A 17,206-nucleotide genomic window follows, 5' to 3' on the forward strand; every position below is an offset into this window, starting at 1 on the left:
GAGAAAATCCCCATAGCAAACATATGCTGCTCTGGACAGTTCCTCAAATGGACAGCAGAGGTCAGCAGAGAGCACTGTGGTCGTGACATAACAGAAATCCAAAAAGATAAACATTTCCTCTTTAGTTTACAGCCCTTAAAAAGTACTGGACAGATTAAGATTTTTTAATAGAAGTAAATTACAAATCTGTTTAAAGGGGTATTCCAGGATTTTTTTTTTTATTTGACTATGCTACAGGGGCTGTAAAGTTACTGTAGTTCATAATATAGTGTCTGTACCTGTGTTTGACGGTTTTCTCACAATTCTTCTGTGATTTTCACTCCAATATTTATTTTTAACAGCATACAAAATTACTGTTGTCTCAGATTTTTCCCAGGTTGCAATGCGGCCGAGACCTTACTCAGCTGATGACAGGGAGCCTGTCTGCTTCAATGGGTGGAGCGATCGCTTGGTGGGAGAGAGATCAATCTGCAACTAATGCAACAGCTGTAGGCACCCTCATTGAAAACCACAGGTCTTTGAATGGATGTAGCTCATTTATGTTTCAATGGGTGGGATGGCTGATGTGTGGGAGGGGGGGAAAATGGAATTGTGTGATATGTAGTCAAAAAAAGAAAAGTCAAACAGGAATTACCAGTTCAAAAAAGCTAGCCACAGTATCTCCTGACATTGCCATTTAACCCCAAGACAAGCGCAGATCCTTCCTAAGCATGCCCAATACTGTCTGCCCCTTTAACTTTCTGGCAACAGTTGATTAAAAAAAATAAGTTTTCCACAATAGTACCTCTTTAATCCTTTCCATTGTACTTGTATCTTTATTATTCCACATGACAATTTTTTTCCTTATTTCCTGCAATATATCTTCAAAATGTAATTTACATATTCTAGATCATTTATAATTTTATATATAAATATCATCTTCTAAATATTTGTGGATTTTACCCACCAAATACAGTATATATTGATGATGGCCAATAAAGTTAAAATTTATCTCCAAAAACTTTAGTGTGCCATCCATATCACTATACATAAACTGTTTTGTTTAAATTATTATACTGACTGGAAAATATAGGATATTAAACTTGTAAAAAATTCAACAATGATGTATGATGCCAAGTGATGTTTAGGAATATGTCATCAGCAAAATAATTAGCTTTATACTTAGTGGTTTCTATTCTAAACCTAGCACAGTACAGTAGCAGTATCAGAACCAAAGATATACTTTTACTGGTGTGTTTTTATTCATATTCTTATAATGCAGACATATATTGACACATAATTCCAGGCAGCACATTTTTTCTGGCATTATATATTTTCTGGTATTATTGGGACTTAGTTTTTAGAGAATACAGTCACATGCAATCCATATGGAATATATGTCAAAGAGGTGGCATATAACCTAAAACAACATGCATTTTAATCAGCTGCATAAAAATACACATTGTATGGACTACAGCATGTATTTCCCAGAAATGTGGATGGATATTATGTTCAGTGAGAACACCCCTCACATTTAAAACAAATATTTTATTCCATTTTTTCATGTGACAACACTAAAGAAATTACACTCTTCTACAATGTAGTGAGTTCCCGGCCTGTATAACAGTGTTAAATGTTGTGCCCCCTCAAAATGACTCAACACACAGCCATTCATTTCTAAACCTTGGCAACAAAAGTAAGTCCACCCCTAAGTGCAAAGGTCCAAATTGGGCCCAATTAGCAATTTTCCCTCCTTGGTGTCATGTGACTTGTTAGTGTTACAAAGTCTCAGGTGTGAATGGGGAGTAGGTGTCCTAAATGTGGTGTTATCGATCATACGCTCTCTAATACATTTTACTTGAAGTTCAAAATGTCACCTCATGGCAAAGAACTCTAAGGATCTGAAAAAAGAATGGTTGCTATTAGGGCTGAGTGAATCGAACCTGACAAATCCAAATTAGCTGTGAATTTCAGGAAAAATTTGATCCGCAACGGATGCGAATATCGCCGCAAATCGCTTCATTAAACTCCATTTAGTGCGGTCCAGGCTCCAGGGTAGCTAAAATGGCGGATCCACATGTGAGTACATGGGGCAAGGAATCCTGGGAAGGCGGTAAAAAGAGTTGGCGTGGCAACCCTGAATCACATGCAGCATGCAGCCTATCAGGAGTCAGCCACCCCTGTGATGTCAAAGCCCTATATAATCGGCTGCTATCTTGTGGCGAGTCACTTCATCCTTTTATTGCAGAGAAAGTGAGAGAGGGACAGAGAGCAGTGTGTGTTGCACAGAAAAGCATTTTTACAGCAGTGATTTACCTCCCAGTCACATCAGCATTCTATTGCAGAGAGGGACAGAGAGCAGTGTGTTGCACAGAAAAGCTTTTTTACAGCAGCGATTCATCTCAAGCCCAAATCCAGCCTAGAAGCACTGATAGGGAAGGGTGAGCAGAGCACTAAAAGCGTATTGTCCTCTATTAAATGTAACCTGAGCGTACATCTAAATGGTGTACCATTTTGTTTCTGTTAAAGTCTTAACCCCTTAAGGACCAAGCTCATTTTCACCTTAAACATCAGAGCATTTTTTGCACATCTGACCACTGTCACTTTAAGCATTAATAACTCTGGCATTCTTTTACTTATGAATTGGATTCCAAGAAAGTTTTTTCATGACATATTCTACTTTAACATATTGGTAAATTTTCGTCAATACTTGCATCATTTCTTGGTGAAAAATTCCAAAATTTCATGAAAAAGTTGAAAATGTTACATTCTTCTAAATTTGAAGCTCTCTGTTTGTAAGTAAAATAGACATACCAAATAAATTATATATTGATTCACATTAACAATATGTCTACTTCATGTTTGCATCATAAAATTGACATGTTTTTACTTTTAGAAGGCATCAGACGGCTTCAAAATTCAGAAGCAATTTTCCAATTTTTCACAAAATTTTCAAAATCGGAATTTTTCAGGGACCTTTTTAGTTTTGAAGTGAATTTGAGGGGAATTATATTAGAAATACCCCATAAATTACCCCATTATAAAAACTGCACCAATCAAAGTATACAAAATGAAATTCAGAAAGTTTGTTAACCCTTTAGGTTTTTCACAGGAATAGCAGCAAAGTGAAGGAGAACATTCAAAATCTAAATTTTTTTACACTAACATGTTCTTGTAGACCCAGTTTTAGAATTTTTACAAGGGGTAAAAGGAGAAAAAGCTCCCCAAAATGTGTAACCCAATTTCTTTTGAATAAGGAAATACCTCATATATGAACGTAAAGTGCTCTGTGGGTGCACTAGAAGGCTCAGAAGGGAAGGAGCGACAATGGGATTTTGGAGAGTGAGTTTTTCTGAAATGGTTATTGGGGGCATGTCACATCTGGGAAGCTCCCATGGTGTCAGAACAGCAAAAAAAAACAAAAAAAAAACAACAACATGGCATACTATTTTGGAAACTAAACCCCTCAAGGAATGTAACAATGAGTACAGTGAGCCTTAACACCCCACAGGTGTTTGACGACTTTTCGTTAAATTTAGATTTTTTTTTTACTAAAATGCTTGTTTTTCCCCAAACTTTACATTTTTTACAAGGGGTAACAGGAAAAAATGCCCCCTAAAATTTGTAACCCCATCTCTTCTGAGTATGGAAATACCCCATGTGTGGACATCAAGTGCACTGCGGGCGCACTACAATTCTCAGAAGAGAAGGAGTCACATTTGGCTTTTGGAAAGCAAATTTTGCTGAAATGATTTCTTGGGGGCATGTCACATTTAGGAAGCCCCAATGGTGCCAGAACAGAAAAAAAAAACATATGACATACTATTTTGGAAACTACACCCCTCAAGGAACCTACCAAGGGGTTCAGTGATCCTTGACACCCCACAGGTGTTTGGCAAATTTTCGCTAAAGTTGGATGTGAAAATAAAAAAAATATTTTTTTTTCACAAAAATGCTGGTGTTACCCCAAATTTTTCATTTTTACATGGGGTGACAGGAGAAAAAGACCCCAAAAGTTCTAACCCCATTTCTTCTGAGTATGGAAATTCCCCATATGTGGATGTAAAGTGCTCTGCAGGCGAACTACAATACTCAGAAGAGAAGGAGCGCCATCAAGCTTTTGGAGAGAGAATTTGATTGGAATAGAATTCGGGAGCCATGTGCGTTTACAAAGCCCCCGTGGTGCCAGAACAGTGAGCCCCCCCACATGTGATCCCATTATGGAAACTACATCCCTCACAGAATTTAATAAGGGGTGCAGTGAGCATTTACACCGCACTGGCATTTGACTCAGGATAATCATGAGGTGGCACCAGTGCCACCTCACTCCTGCTGCTAAAGGGTGATAGGTGCCGTGTCGGACGGCACCTATCACCATTTTGTTCCGGGTCACCAGGGACCCGATTGATCCGGAATTGCCGCAAATCGGCAATCTGAATTGATCGTCGATTTGCGGCAATCGCCGACATGGTGTGGTTTCATGATCCCCCAGTGGTTTGCACGGGGTGCCTGCTGAACGATTTCAGCAGGCATCCTGGTCCAGTCCCCACCTGGCGAGCGGCGAAGACCGGAATTCCCACGGGTGTACAGGAACGCCCTTGGTCCTTAAGCACCAGGGCATCAGGGTCTACCTGTACGCCCGTGCTCCCTAACTGGTTAAGGGCCTAGATACTGTGAAAGGTCAGGCAAAAGTACACACCTGCTGGTGTTGTAGACAAATATTATTTTAAGCGTAGTGGAGCGTATTTTACTTCCCTCAGCAACCCATCTGCCGTCATCGATTGGTTAACACGGTTATCCACCTAATCACAAGTGACATCTGACACCCCTAGTCAACAGTCGGTGGGTCCCTCAGACACAACCCTCAGTTGGCATTGCCCCGGAGCAGTCCATGTCCTCTCATTGCCTCCGTCCTATGTTGTTCCCTCCCCCTAGGAAGTATCTTATGCTGTGGGTTCAGCTCCACTATTTAGTGTTAACAATCTAGAGGACAGTCAGCAGCTACTGCCCAGCCAAGAAGTGGAGGAGACTGGTACCCCCGCGATCTCAGTGCAGCACCTGCCATTCTGTGCTGGGTGCTGCTCTCGAGACCGAGATCGATGTCATGGCCATGCTCCGGTGAAGTCTTCGGGAGGGGGCGTTACATAAATGGAGGGGGCATGGCCATGACATCACATCTCGGAAGCAGCACCCAACATAGAAAATGGCAGGTGCTGCATGGAGTTCACTGGGGTCCTAGTGGCGGGACACCTGCAATCGGACATCTTATCCTCTATTATTTGGATAGGGAATAAGCTGTATAAGGCTGGAATACCCCTGAACAGAAATAAGAGTACTGCAATTGTTTTTTGTTGGATATGGTGATCACGTGATCGAAGGTGCCCCTCAGCATAGCTGCTGGGTTTTAGCAGGCTTAAACCATATCTGCCAGTGACTAATGTCACAACATATCAAGGGCATCTATGTATGTCCTCTTTACAGCAAAATAAATACATAAATAAATAAAAAAAAAATATGACCCAATGGTTGATATATTGTGGTAAAAATAACATACAACCAAGTTTAATTAAAATACAAAAAAAGTAACAACAAAAAAAATGTTGTTCACCTGTGATTATATATTTTATAAAGTTCATCTAAAACTGAAACAGACTATTGTATCTCATTTTTATACTTTATATAACTTTAAAGCATACCTCTGATGAAGGCTACAACAGTAGGATATTTTTTAGACATTTCAAAGGCTGAGACTTGTCAGAGAAAAAGCAATCAGGTAAAGAATTTACCAGAAGTCCTGTAGGCTTACATGGGACTTTCAGCAAATACAGCTATCAAATTACATAGTTTCATAGTTAGTACGGTTGAAAAGAGACATATGTTCATCAAGTTCAACCAGGGAATTGAAGGGTAGGGGTGTGGCGCGATATTGGGGAAGGGATGGGATTTTATATTTCTTCATAAGCATTAATGTTATTTTGTTCCAGGAATGTATCTAATCCTGTTATAAAGCTGTTAATTTTTCCTGCTGTGACCAGTTCCTGAGGTAGAATGCTCCATAAGTTCACAGTTCTCATGGTAAAGAAGGCGTGTCACCCCTTGAGATTAAACTTTTTCTTCTCCAGACGGAGGGAGTGCTCCCTCGTCCTTTGGGGGTGTTTAACCTGGAACAGTTTTTCTCCATATTTTTTGTATGGGCCATTAATATACTTATATACGTTTATCATATCCCCCCTTAAACGTCTCTTCTCAAGACTAAACAATTGCAACTCCTTTCATCGCTCCTCATAGCTAAGATGCTCCATGCCCCATATTAGTTTAGTCGCGCGTCTCTGCACCCTTTCCAGCTCCACAGTGTCCCTTTTATGGACAATTTAGTCTCAACAAGTCTCAGGATCTTATGTTTCCAGGAAATTTAAACAAATACCCTACCTCCAAAGCCATGATCGGAAGTACACTTTAGAGTAAAAACACTTTTTACTTAACTTTTTGAAAACTCTACCCCAATATTAGCAACATGTATTTTGGTAGCCCAAGTAAAAAAATAGTTAGGGCCAGTAACCCACCATGTGTTTAAACTCATTAAAAAGTGTCTGGTTATTTAGAACTGAAATACTCTTATCATTAAAGGGGTACTCCGCTGGAAAACTTAAACAGATTTGTAAAGTACATCTATTAAAAAAATCTTAATCCTTTCAGTATTTTTCAGCTGCTGTATGCTCCACAGGAAGTTCTTTTCTTTTTGAATGCCTTTTCTGTCTGATCACAATGCTGTCTGCTAACACCTCTGTCCATGTCAAGAACTGTATAGAGCAGGATAGGTTTGCTATGGGGATTTGCTCCTACTCTGGACAGTCCCTAAAATGGACAAAGGTGTCAGCAGAGAGCACTGTGGTCAAACAGAAAGGAAATTCAAAAAGATAAGAACTCCCTGTGGAGCATACAGCAGCTGATAAGTACTGGGAGGATTAAGATTTTTTAATAGAAGACATTTCCAAATCTGTTTAACTTTCTGGCACAAGTTGATTTAAAAAATAAAAATAAAATAAAATGTTTTCCAGCAGAGTACCCCTTGAAGGGCATAACATAGTCTTAGGGTCTGTTCCCATCACATTTGGCTATCCTGTTAAAATTTTAGCTTTCCTTACATAGAATTAAAGTGTACCTGTTACTTAAAAAAACTTTTAAATGTCAATAAAAGTTTTGATTAGTTAGGGTCACACCAGGAGAATGAGAGGGAACACGCAACCACAGCACACTTTACTTCCCAGACCCTCAGCGATCTTTGTCTCTTTGCCCCATGGACTTATAAAGGATCAGCGAGGCTAAGATCACCAAGATCTGGGGAGTAATGTGTGCTGCTGAGTGCTTATTCCCTCTAGTACTCAGGATCAGTGGGAGTCTCAGAGACCCCAACTGATGAAACTTTTGATATGTCTTTGTAAGCTAACATCTACATGTAACATAACATAACACATAGTGTGGTCTATAGCATGTGAATAAAGCAAAACTGGTAAAAAGAATAATTAAAATAAAGAAAAATAAGTGATAAAGCAAAATATACAAAGTCATAACAATAGAAAGTGACAATAGCAACATACCTTAATGTATACAAAATTTTTCCATCATTCCATATTCGTAGAAGTTGATTTGGAGTTGTAATCCAATGAGCTTCAGCAGTTTTAGAATTCCGAAAAATTGTGTCTGGAATCCATATTAATCCAACCATATTGCTGTTGAGAGTTAAAAGCTTCATGGTGCTATTGAACCTGAGACGATTGTCAGTCCATGTTTGAGCAAAAAATATGTCTATTTGGTATTCCTGTCAACAACAACAAAAAATGGGTCGAATTACTATTTTATATTTTATATAGGTTCTAGTTTTGTTATTAACATGAAAAGACATGATCGCATAATCTGTATACAGCAGGTCACTAATTCCTAAAAGGGTACCTCTCATCAAATAAACTTTTGATATATTTTAGATTAATGAATGTTGAATAACTTTCCAATAGCATGTTAATGAAAAATATGCTTCTTTCTATTGTATTTTTCCCAATCAGTCCTGTCAGCAAGCATTTCTGACTCATGCTGGAGTCCTAAACACTCAGAGCTGCCAGCCTGCTTTGTTCACAGCCAAACAGGCTGTGAACAAAGCAGGCTGGCAGCTCTGAGTGTTCTCCTTTGTGAACAAAGCAGATTGGCAGCTCGTAGTGTTTAGGACTCCAGAATGAGTCTGAAATGCTTGCTGTCAGGACTGGTAGGGAGACCCCTAGTGGTCATTTCTTCAAAGTGGAAAATTAAATAGAAAGAAGCATATTTTTTAATAACATGCAATTGTAAAGTTATTCTGCATACATTAATCTATAATATATCAAAAGTTTTTTCTGATGAGAGGTACCCTTTAAAGACAATGGGGGAGATTTATCATTGTTGCTTTGGTAAAGCGAGTTCTGTAGGCATTTACTTTTTTTTGCTTTGGGTTTGCTTATGTGTGACATATTTATCATACTATCACAGGGGGTTGATAAATTTGGCTCACATAAGCAAAAACCAATAAAATCACTTTGGAATACCATTTTCTTAGCACACAAGCAAAAAAAATGTATGTGTGTTTATAAATTTTTTTTTTACTACTTTCCCCCATTTTTTCTCTTTTCTTCTCATTTAAGATCCGTCTATCCTGTGGGCCACTTCAGATTTGGTGGGCTACGATGACCAGCTTTTTTTGTTTAATATTAACAACATTTTGTAACAAGGGCTTGTGGGGGAGTTTTTTGGGGAATAAAAGTTTTTAAATGTCTTTTTTTAAAATTTACTTTACAGGCTTAGTAGTGGAAGCCGTCTTAGTGTTAGCCCTAAAAACAGCTAGTGCTAACCCCGATTATTACCCTGGTACCCACCGCCATAGGGGTGTCGGGAAGAGTCGGTACTAACAGGCCTGGAGCATCAAAAATGGTGCTCCTGGGCTCAGGCGGTAACAGGCTGGCATTATTTAGGCTGTGGTGGGCCAGTAACAAAAGTCCTCACTCACCCTGGTAACGTCAGGCTGTTGCTGCTTGGTTGGTATTTGGCTGAGAATAATAATACAGGGAACCCTATGTGTTTTTCCCCCAAAAAATAATTAAATAATAAAATAAAAACTCATATAAATAATGGCAGCCTGTTACCGCCTAGGTCCAGGAGCACCATATTTGATGCTCCAGGCCTGTTGGTATCAGTTCTTTCTGGCACCCCTGTGGTGGTGGGTACCAGGGTAATAATTGGGGGTTAGCGCTAGCTGTTTTTGGGGCTAACGCCAAGCCCCGGCTTAGTAATGGATTCTGTCCATAAGACGGCTTCCACTACTAAGCCTGTAAAGTAATTAAAAAATAAATAAATAAAAAATTATACATGTTTAAAAAACTTTTATTCCAAAAAACACTCCCTCATTAACCATTTTATTAACATAAAAAAAAACACACTGGTCATCGTTGTAGTCCACAGGATACATGGATCTGAAATGAGAAGGAAAACAAAAAAACAAGGAATATAGGTTAGTACATTTATTGTAACCAACCTGCACATTTCCCGCCCGCATCGCATGACTACAAAACCCAGCATGCCCTTACAGTAAAATGCTGTCATAGGCAAGTTTGTAAGCCAGGTCTGACCTTGCTTACACTTGCAACTTTTTGAAGGGGGTTTGCAACTTTCATTTGCTTACCTGTGACTTTCGCAACGATAAATCCAGGATCACTGCAGTAAAAACTGAAACTTGCTTAGGTAGTGCAGATTGGTATTTTTTTGCTTACCCACAAAAGTCGCACAAAAAATTGCTTAGGCACACGTGCAACTTTTTGTGTGACTTTTTTAAGCAAAAAAAAGCTACTTAAATCCCTTGATAAATCTCACTCAATGTTTTTCTCTTACAAAAGTGACATATGAATCAAATTCAACTGAATTAAGTTAAAGGCGAGGAACATGGTTAGATTACAGATCTATTGGTTCATTGTTGTGATGGTCTAATAATCATACACCACGGAGTGAACGTGTACTCTTCTAATAGATCAAAGGCTTAATATTCAGTTGCCATATAGTGGCAATTTAACAACTTTGACCTAATTTAAATACTTCTAGAACTGTATAGAAAGGTGTGTTACCCCTTACATGCCTATGTACAAAGGATTCTTTATTCATTTCTTGTGCAGTTCAAAATTGAAGAAGAGTATTTAAATACAAATACAAGATAAGAGATGAATAGATTATGTTCCCAGTTTTTTGTCATAGTTAATGCTAAATAAAGCTACATTGTAAAGACAAAATAAATGAAAGTCTGAAACTTTTAGATATTTTCTTGCCATCTGGAAAATCTATTTTAGCCCCTTTTTGGCTATTGAATTTTTTTTTTTTATTGTTCATTTTTTTTAACCATTTTTTAGACATTATTGGGGTCCAACAAAACCTGTATGCCAAGAACAGTTTTTTTTTTGGTAAATGAGACCTAACAAAATTTGCATTCCTTTTTTGCTAAATGAATGTGCTCTATACAAGTTTATGGGAAAATGGTTGTCTGTAGGTATAGTATATTTAAAAAAATGACCTTTCACCTATTTTTACAAATGTAAAAAAAAAATCTATTTTTATATGTACTATGTGCAAAGACAATCACTTTCCCATAGACTTACACAGAGCACATTAGTTACGCAATTATACGGACGCATCATTTTAAATAAGATACACTGAAAATGTTTTAATATTTTAATTCTCCAAAAATGGCCAATAACACTGTTTGGGAACATATCCTAAAAAGCAGTGATCACTCCTTATAACTACGCAGTAATCATCTGCTAAAACAGCCTTATGAGCTTCTTCTCCTTTTCTTTTTAGCTTTCAAATGCTCAAAGAGAATAGATTTAACTAAAAGTCATTTATATTTCCCCAGACAGGTATTGCATCCATTTTCTGTTAGATGATGATATTTTTATGATATAGTCAAAACACATTTTTGTTAATATGTCATTTAAATCCAAAGCCTATAATGAGCCAGAAACTCACACATTTTCTCATTCAGTTCTCATTATTGTTGTAAAATTCTCTTAAAATGGGAATAATATTTATTTTCCCACTCTTTCCCTTTACAATAAAATTGCAACATATTGAACTTCAGATCTGCTAATTGACATTAAAATTAAATGCAGGTAATTTATCTACACATACAGCTGACTAAACTGCAGAATGTGACAAAGTAAGGCTTTTATGTATATTTAAAAGCTATTTAAAAACATTATCTTGGTTGCTGCTGCCTGCCTTCCAGCAATGATTAAGTCATGCACTAGTGGATGCATTTGTTTCATTTAAAATGAATGCCCATTTTCCCTCTAGTTTCTTTTGCAGGATGCAAAAAAAAAAAAACTCAGTATGCTCTTCAAAACTTGGGAGATGAATGGAGCAAGCATAATACCAGTTCCTTAACCTCTTAAGGACGCAGGACTTACTCAAATGGCCCCTTTTCCGAGTCCTTAAGGACTCAGGACATTTGAGTACGTCCTGTCAAATCCCGGCCCCCCGCCGCTAGCCGAAGGGGAGCTGGTGCCCGATGCCTGCTGAAATCGTTCAGCAGGCATCGCGGCATATCGCCCAGGGGGGTCATGATGACCCCCCATGTCGGCGATGGCCGCAGATCGCTGGACAATTCAGCCCAGCTAACTGCGGCAGATTCCGGGTCAATTGGGTCTCCAGTGACCCTGTGACCCGGAATTACAGGCTGTTCGGGGCCATCTCTGACGGCACCGAACAGCCATAGCCAGCAGGGGTGATGTGGCACTGCTGCCACCTCACGATCGCCCTGATTCGTCGGCTGGTTTACCGGCCGACCAATCAGGGCACCTGCTGCAGGTGTCACTCCCGCAACCCGCTACGCCCCTCTTCCGGAGCACGTGAGCGGGTGCGGGACGTGGACCCCGGGAGCTGGGGTCAATGTTGGGATCGGGGCCCCAGGAGCGGCGGCGGCGGTGGCGAGGGACTGACCTGTGTCCCGGAGCAGCAGTAGGAGGTGAGTGACAGCCTCCTGCTGTTGGTTAGCAACAGCTCCCAGCATGCAAAAAGGGCAACAGCAACAGCAGGAGGCAGACCACCACAGCTCCCAGCATTCCCTTATGGGCATGCTGGGACTTGTAGTTTTACAACAGCTGGAGGCACATTTTTTTCTATGGAAAAGTGTACCTTCAGCTGTTGTATAACTACAACTCCCAGCTTGCACAATCAGCTAAAGTGCATGCTGGGAGTTGTAGTGGTGCACCTGCTGGTTGCATAACTACAACTCCCAGCATGCCCGTTGGCTGTCGGTGACTGCTGAGAGTTGTAGTTCTGCAACAGCTGAAGGCACACTGGTTGTGAAACACTGAGTTAAGTAGCAAACCAGTGTGTCTCCAGCTGTTGCATAACTACAATCCCCAGCATCCCCGGCCAAAGTAGTATGCCTCCAGCAGTTGCATAACTACAAGACCCAGCATGCCCTTCCGCTGTCCGTACATGCTGGGGGTTGTAGCTTTTGCAACAGCTGAAGGCACACTGGTTGCAGAACACTGAGTTTGTTACCAAACTCGGTGTTTCACAACCAGTGTGCCTCCAGCTGTTGCAAAACTACAACACCCAGCATGCACTGATAGACCGTACATGCTGGGAGTTGTAGTTTTGCAACAGCTTGATGTTTCTCCCCCCCCCCCCCAATGTGAATGTACAGCTCAAACTGCCAGCGAGAAACTACTGTGAACCCCCGCTTGTACGACTGTACCCTAAAAACACTACACTACACTAACACAAAATAAAATAAAAAGTAAAAAACACTACATATACACATGCCCCTACACAGCCCCCCTCCCCTCCCCAATAAAAATGAAAAACGTCTGGTACGCCACTGTTTCCAAAACGGAGCCTCCAGCTGTTGCAAAACAACTACTCCCAGTATTACCAGACAGCCACTGACTGTCCAGGCATGCTGGGAGTTATACAACAGCTCGAGGCACCCTGTTTGGGAATCATTGGCGTAGAATATCCCTATGTCCACCCCTATGCAATCCCTAATTTAGGCCTCAAATGCGCATGGCGCTCTCACTTTGGAGCCCTGTCGTATTTCAAGGCAACAGTTTAGGATCACATATGGGGTATCGTCGTACTCGGGAGAAAATTGTGTTACAAATTTTGGGGGGTCTTTTCTGCTTTTACCCTTTTTTTAAATGTAAAATTTTTGGGAAAAGAAGCATTTTAGATAAAGAAAAACATATGCAAAAGTCGTGAAACAACTGTGGGGTAGTAAGGTTCACTTAACCCCTTGTTACGTTCCCCGAGGGGTCTAGTTTCCAAAATAGTATGCCATGTGGCTTTTTTTTTTTTTTGCTGTCCAGGCACCATAGGGGCTTCCTAAATGCGGCATGCCCCCAGAGCAAAATTTGCTTCCAAAAAGCCAAATGTGACTCCTTCTCTTCTGAGACCTGTAGTGCGCCAGCAGAGCACTTTTAACCCCCATATGGGGTGTTTTCTGAATCGGGAGAAATTGGGCTTCAAATTTTGGGGCATATTTTCGGCTATTACCCTTTTTAAAAATTAAATTTTTTTGGGGAAAACAAGCATTTTAGAAAAAAAAAATTATTTTTTTTTACTTATGCAAAAGTCATGAAACCCATGTGGGGTATTAAGGTTCACTTTACCCCTTGTTATGTTCCCCGAGGGGTCTAGTTTCCATAATGGTATGCCATGTGTTTTTTTTTTGTTTTTTTGCTGTTCTGGCACCATAGGGGCTTCCTAAAGGTGACATGCCCCCCAAAAACCATTTGTCGCTCCTTCCCTTCTGAGCCCTCCACTGCGCCCGCCGAACAATTAACATAGACATATGATGTATGTGCGTACTCGAGAGAAATTGGGTTTCAAATAAAAGTAAAAATGTTCTCCTTTTTACCCCTTGCAAAAATTCAAAAATTGGGTCTACAAGAACATGAGAGTGTAAAAAATGAAGATGGTGAATTTTCTCCTTCACTTTGCTGCTATTCCTGTGAAACACCTAAAGGGTTAAAACGCTGACTGAATGTCATTTTGAATACTTTGGGGGGTGCAGTTTTTAAAATGGGGTAATTTGTGGGGTATTTCTAATATGAAGACCCTTCAAATCCACTTCAAACCTGAACTGATCCCTGAAAAAAAGCAAGTTTCAAAATTTTGTGAAAAATTGGAAAATTGCTGCTGAACTTTGAAGCCCTCTGGTGTCTTCCAAAAGTAAAAACATGTCAATTTTATGATGCAAACAAAAAGTAGACATATTGGAAACGTGAATAAAAAAAATTATTTGGAATATCCATTTTCCTTACAAGCAGAGAGCTTCAAAGTTAGAAAAATGCTAAATTTTCTAATTTTTCATAAAATTTTGGGATTTTTCACCAAGAAAGGATGCAAGTTACCACAAAATGTTACTACTATGTTAAAGTAGAATATGTCACGAAAAAACAATCTCGGAATCAGAATGATAACTAAAAGCATTCCAGAGGTATTAATGTTTAAAGTGACAGTGGTCAGAATTGCAAAAAATGGCCGAATCCTTAAGGTGAAAAAGGGCTCAGTCCTTAAGGGGTTAATTTAGAAGCACTTTTATTGTGCTTCTAGTTTTTCAGTTTTTTACATCTTCTTGATAAAAATAAATTGTTTTAAAAATAAATGTAATATAAAGTTGAATATATATTTTTTTACTAGTTGTGCTACTATATGTATAACGTTCCACGGGGTGTGAACCCTCTGTCTCACGTGCATAGTTCTTTTTTAGCCAGAATCCAGATAGAAACAGCCTCGATTAGATGGCTAGATGACGGCTGGCAGTAGCAGATCTGGAACTCTGGAAGGAGAGGTCACCGCAGAAGGAGCTGGCTGACACCAGATGGTGTTTTTAGCAAGATACAGCAGAGCTGTAAGTGTGCAGGTGAAGTAGAAGTAATATCTCCACCAGCAAGTAGAATGGTCAGGCAGTCCGAATCAATGCAGGAGAGGCAAAGCAGAAACAGAGGATAGAGCAGGAACAAAGTCAGAAACAGGCTGAGGTCAATAAACTGGATACAGCAAGTCAGATAGCAGGTGCCTAGCTCAAAGTGTAAACAGTAGAAGATCAGGCACAGACTGGAAGTTCAGAGGCTCCTTATATAACAGGAACTAGAGTGTGATTAGTGAGAGGGCTAGATCATGGGAGTGCACAGATCTTCAGAGCAACTGACCCAGTGCGACCTCTGCTGGAGGCATCAGGAAAAGCTGCAGACGTCACTGATCTTAGTCTGCAGCGAGCAAAATGAGTCGTGCATGCTGCACGTCCCTGGAAGATGGTGGATCAAGGTACACGTCGGCAGACGCCAACCGGCGTTACAGTACCCCCCTCACGCCCCTTCTTCTTTGTCCTGATATGCTGGTAGAATTTTTTAAGAAGACTTGGGGCATAAATATTCTCCCCAGGTTCCCAAGTACGCTCTTCAGGACCATAGTTCTTCCAATCTACAAGAAAAAACAAGAAACATGAAAGGAGTTAGGTATCCGGAGAGAAGGAGGTAAATGGAGCTTGTAGAAAACAGGATTTATTCGCTCCAAAACTTCAAACGGACCCAAGAACCGAGGAGCAAATGTATAGCATGGTATTTTAATTCGGATATTCCGGGAGGAAAGCCAAACTTTGTCACTGGGAGAGAACTGAGGAGGCGTTCTTCTCCTTGTGTCAGCATTTTTTTCATAGAGGACACTGCCCGAGAGATGGCGTCTTTGGTTTGGTTCCAGATGTTGACTGTAAGATGTAAGATGTCTCTGTAAGAAGAATTGACAGCAGTACCCACAGAACTTGCAGACATACGCAAAGGAACACGAGGATGAAGGCCGTACACAATGTAGAAAGGAGAAAAACTTGTAGACTCTCCAGTATTGAAGAAGACGAACCCAGTCATCATTCTGTGCAGAGACGTAATGTTGCAGATAAATCTCCAGGATCTGATTCACTCGTTCCACTTGTCCATTGGTCTATGGATGACATTCAGAAGATAAATCCAGTTTGACTTCAAGTAGTGAAGTAGGATCTGACATAAATGCAAAAAATTAAATACCCATGTGTGACCCCATTTTGGAAACTGCACCCCTCACGGAATGTAACAAGGGGTATAGTGAACCTTAACACCCCAAAGGTGTTTGACAAATTTTTGTTAAAGTTGGATTGGAAAATGAAAAAAATATATATATTTTTCACTAAAATGCTGGTGTTACCCTAAATTTTTCATTTTCACAAGGGAAAATAGGAAAAAAGCCCCCCAAAATTTGTAACCCCATCTCTTCTGAGTAAAAACATACCCCACATGTGGATGTAAAGTGCTCTGCGGGAGCACTACAATGCTCAGAAGAGAATGAGCATCATTGGGCTTTTGGAGAAAAAATTTGTCTGGAATCGAAGGCCACGTGTGTTTACAAAGCCCCCATGGTGCCAGAACAATCGAACCCCCACATGTGACCCCATTTTGGAAACTACACCCCTCACGTAATGTAATAAGGGAAAATAAATATATATATATATATATATATATATATATATATATATATATAAAAAAGAACTTCCACTGTATTATTGTATTATACAGCAGCTGATAAGTACTGGAAGGATTAAGATTTTTAAAGAGAAGTAATTTACATATCTGTTTAACTTTCTGGCACCAGTTGATAAAAAAAAAAATTCCACTGGAGTACCCCTTTAACCTGCAAGTGAGTAAACCCCTAAGTAGAAATGTCCAAATTAGGCCCAATAAGCTATTTTCCCTTCCTGATGTCATGTGTTACAGGATCTTAGGTGTGAATGGGGAGCAGATGTCTTAAATGTGGTGTTATCACTATTTTCTCTATAACACTGGCCAACATATCACTTCAAGGCAAATAACTCTCTAAAGATCTGAAAATAATATTTGTTACTCTACATAAAGATGGCCTAGGCTATAAGAAGATTGCCAAGGCTCTGAAACTAAGCTGCAGCATGGTGGACAAGATTATACAATGGTTCACTGGACAGGTTTCACTCAGGACAGGCCTCATCATTATCGACCAAAGAAGTTGAGTGCATGTGCTTAGTGTCATATCCAGAGGTTGTGTTTGAAAAATAGATATATTAGTGCATTAGTGCTGCCAGCATTTCTCCTGAGGTTAAAAGAGTATGTGTGTGTATGTGTGTGTGTGTGTGTGTGGGGGGGGGGGG

General features: G+C 39.8%; 1 protein-coding gene across 3 annotated transcripts in view; it reads right to left on the reverse strand.

Annotated features, from left to right (window-relative positions):
* GABRG3 (gamma-aminobutyric acid type A receptor subunit gamma3) overlaps positions 1 to 17,206 on the reverse strand; it is a 656,700-nt gene that overhangs the window by 333,356 nt on the left and 306,138 nt on the right. For all 3 annotated transcript variants that reach the window (XM_056555892.1, XM_056555893.1, XM_056555894.1), the window contains one exon: positions 7,578 to 7,798. In XM_056555892.1, the coding sequence (XP_056411867.1) occupies positions 7,578 to 7,798 (221 nt within the window). The remainder of the gene's footprint in view (positions 1 to 7,577; positions 7,799 to 17,206) is intronic.

Source organism: Hyla sarda, chromosome 2 (assembly GCF_029499605.1).
Source record: "Hyla sarda isolate aHylSar1 chromosome 2, aHylSar1.hap1, whole genome shotgun sequence".
NCBI lineage: Eukaryota > Metazoa > Chordata > Amphibia > Anura > Hylidae > Hyla > Hyla sarda.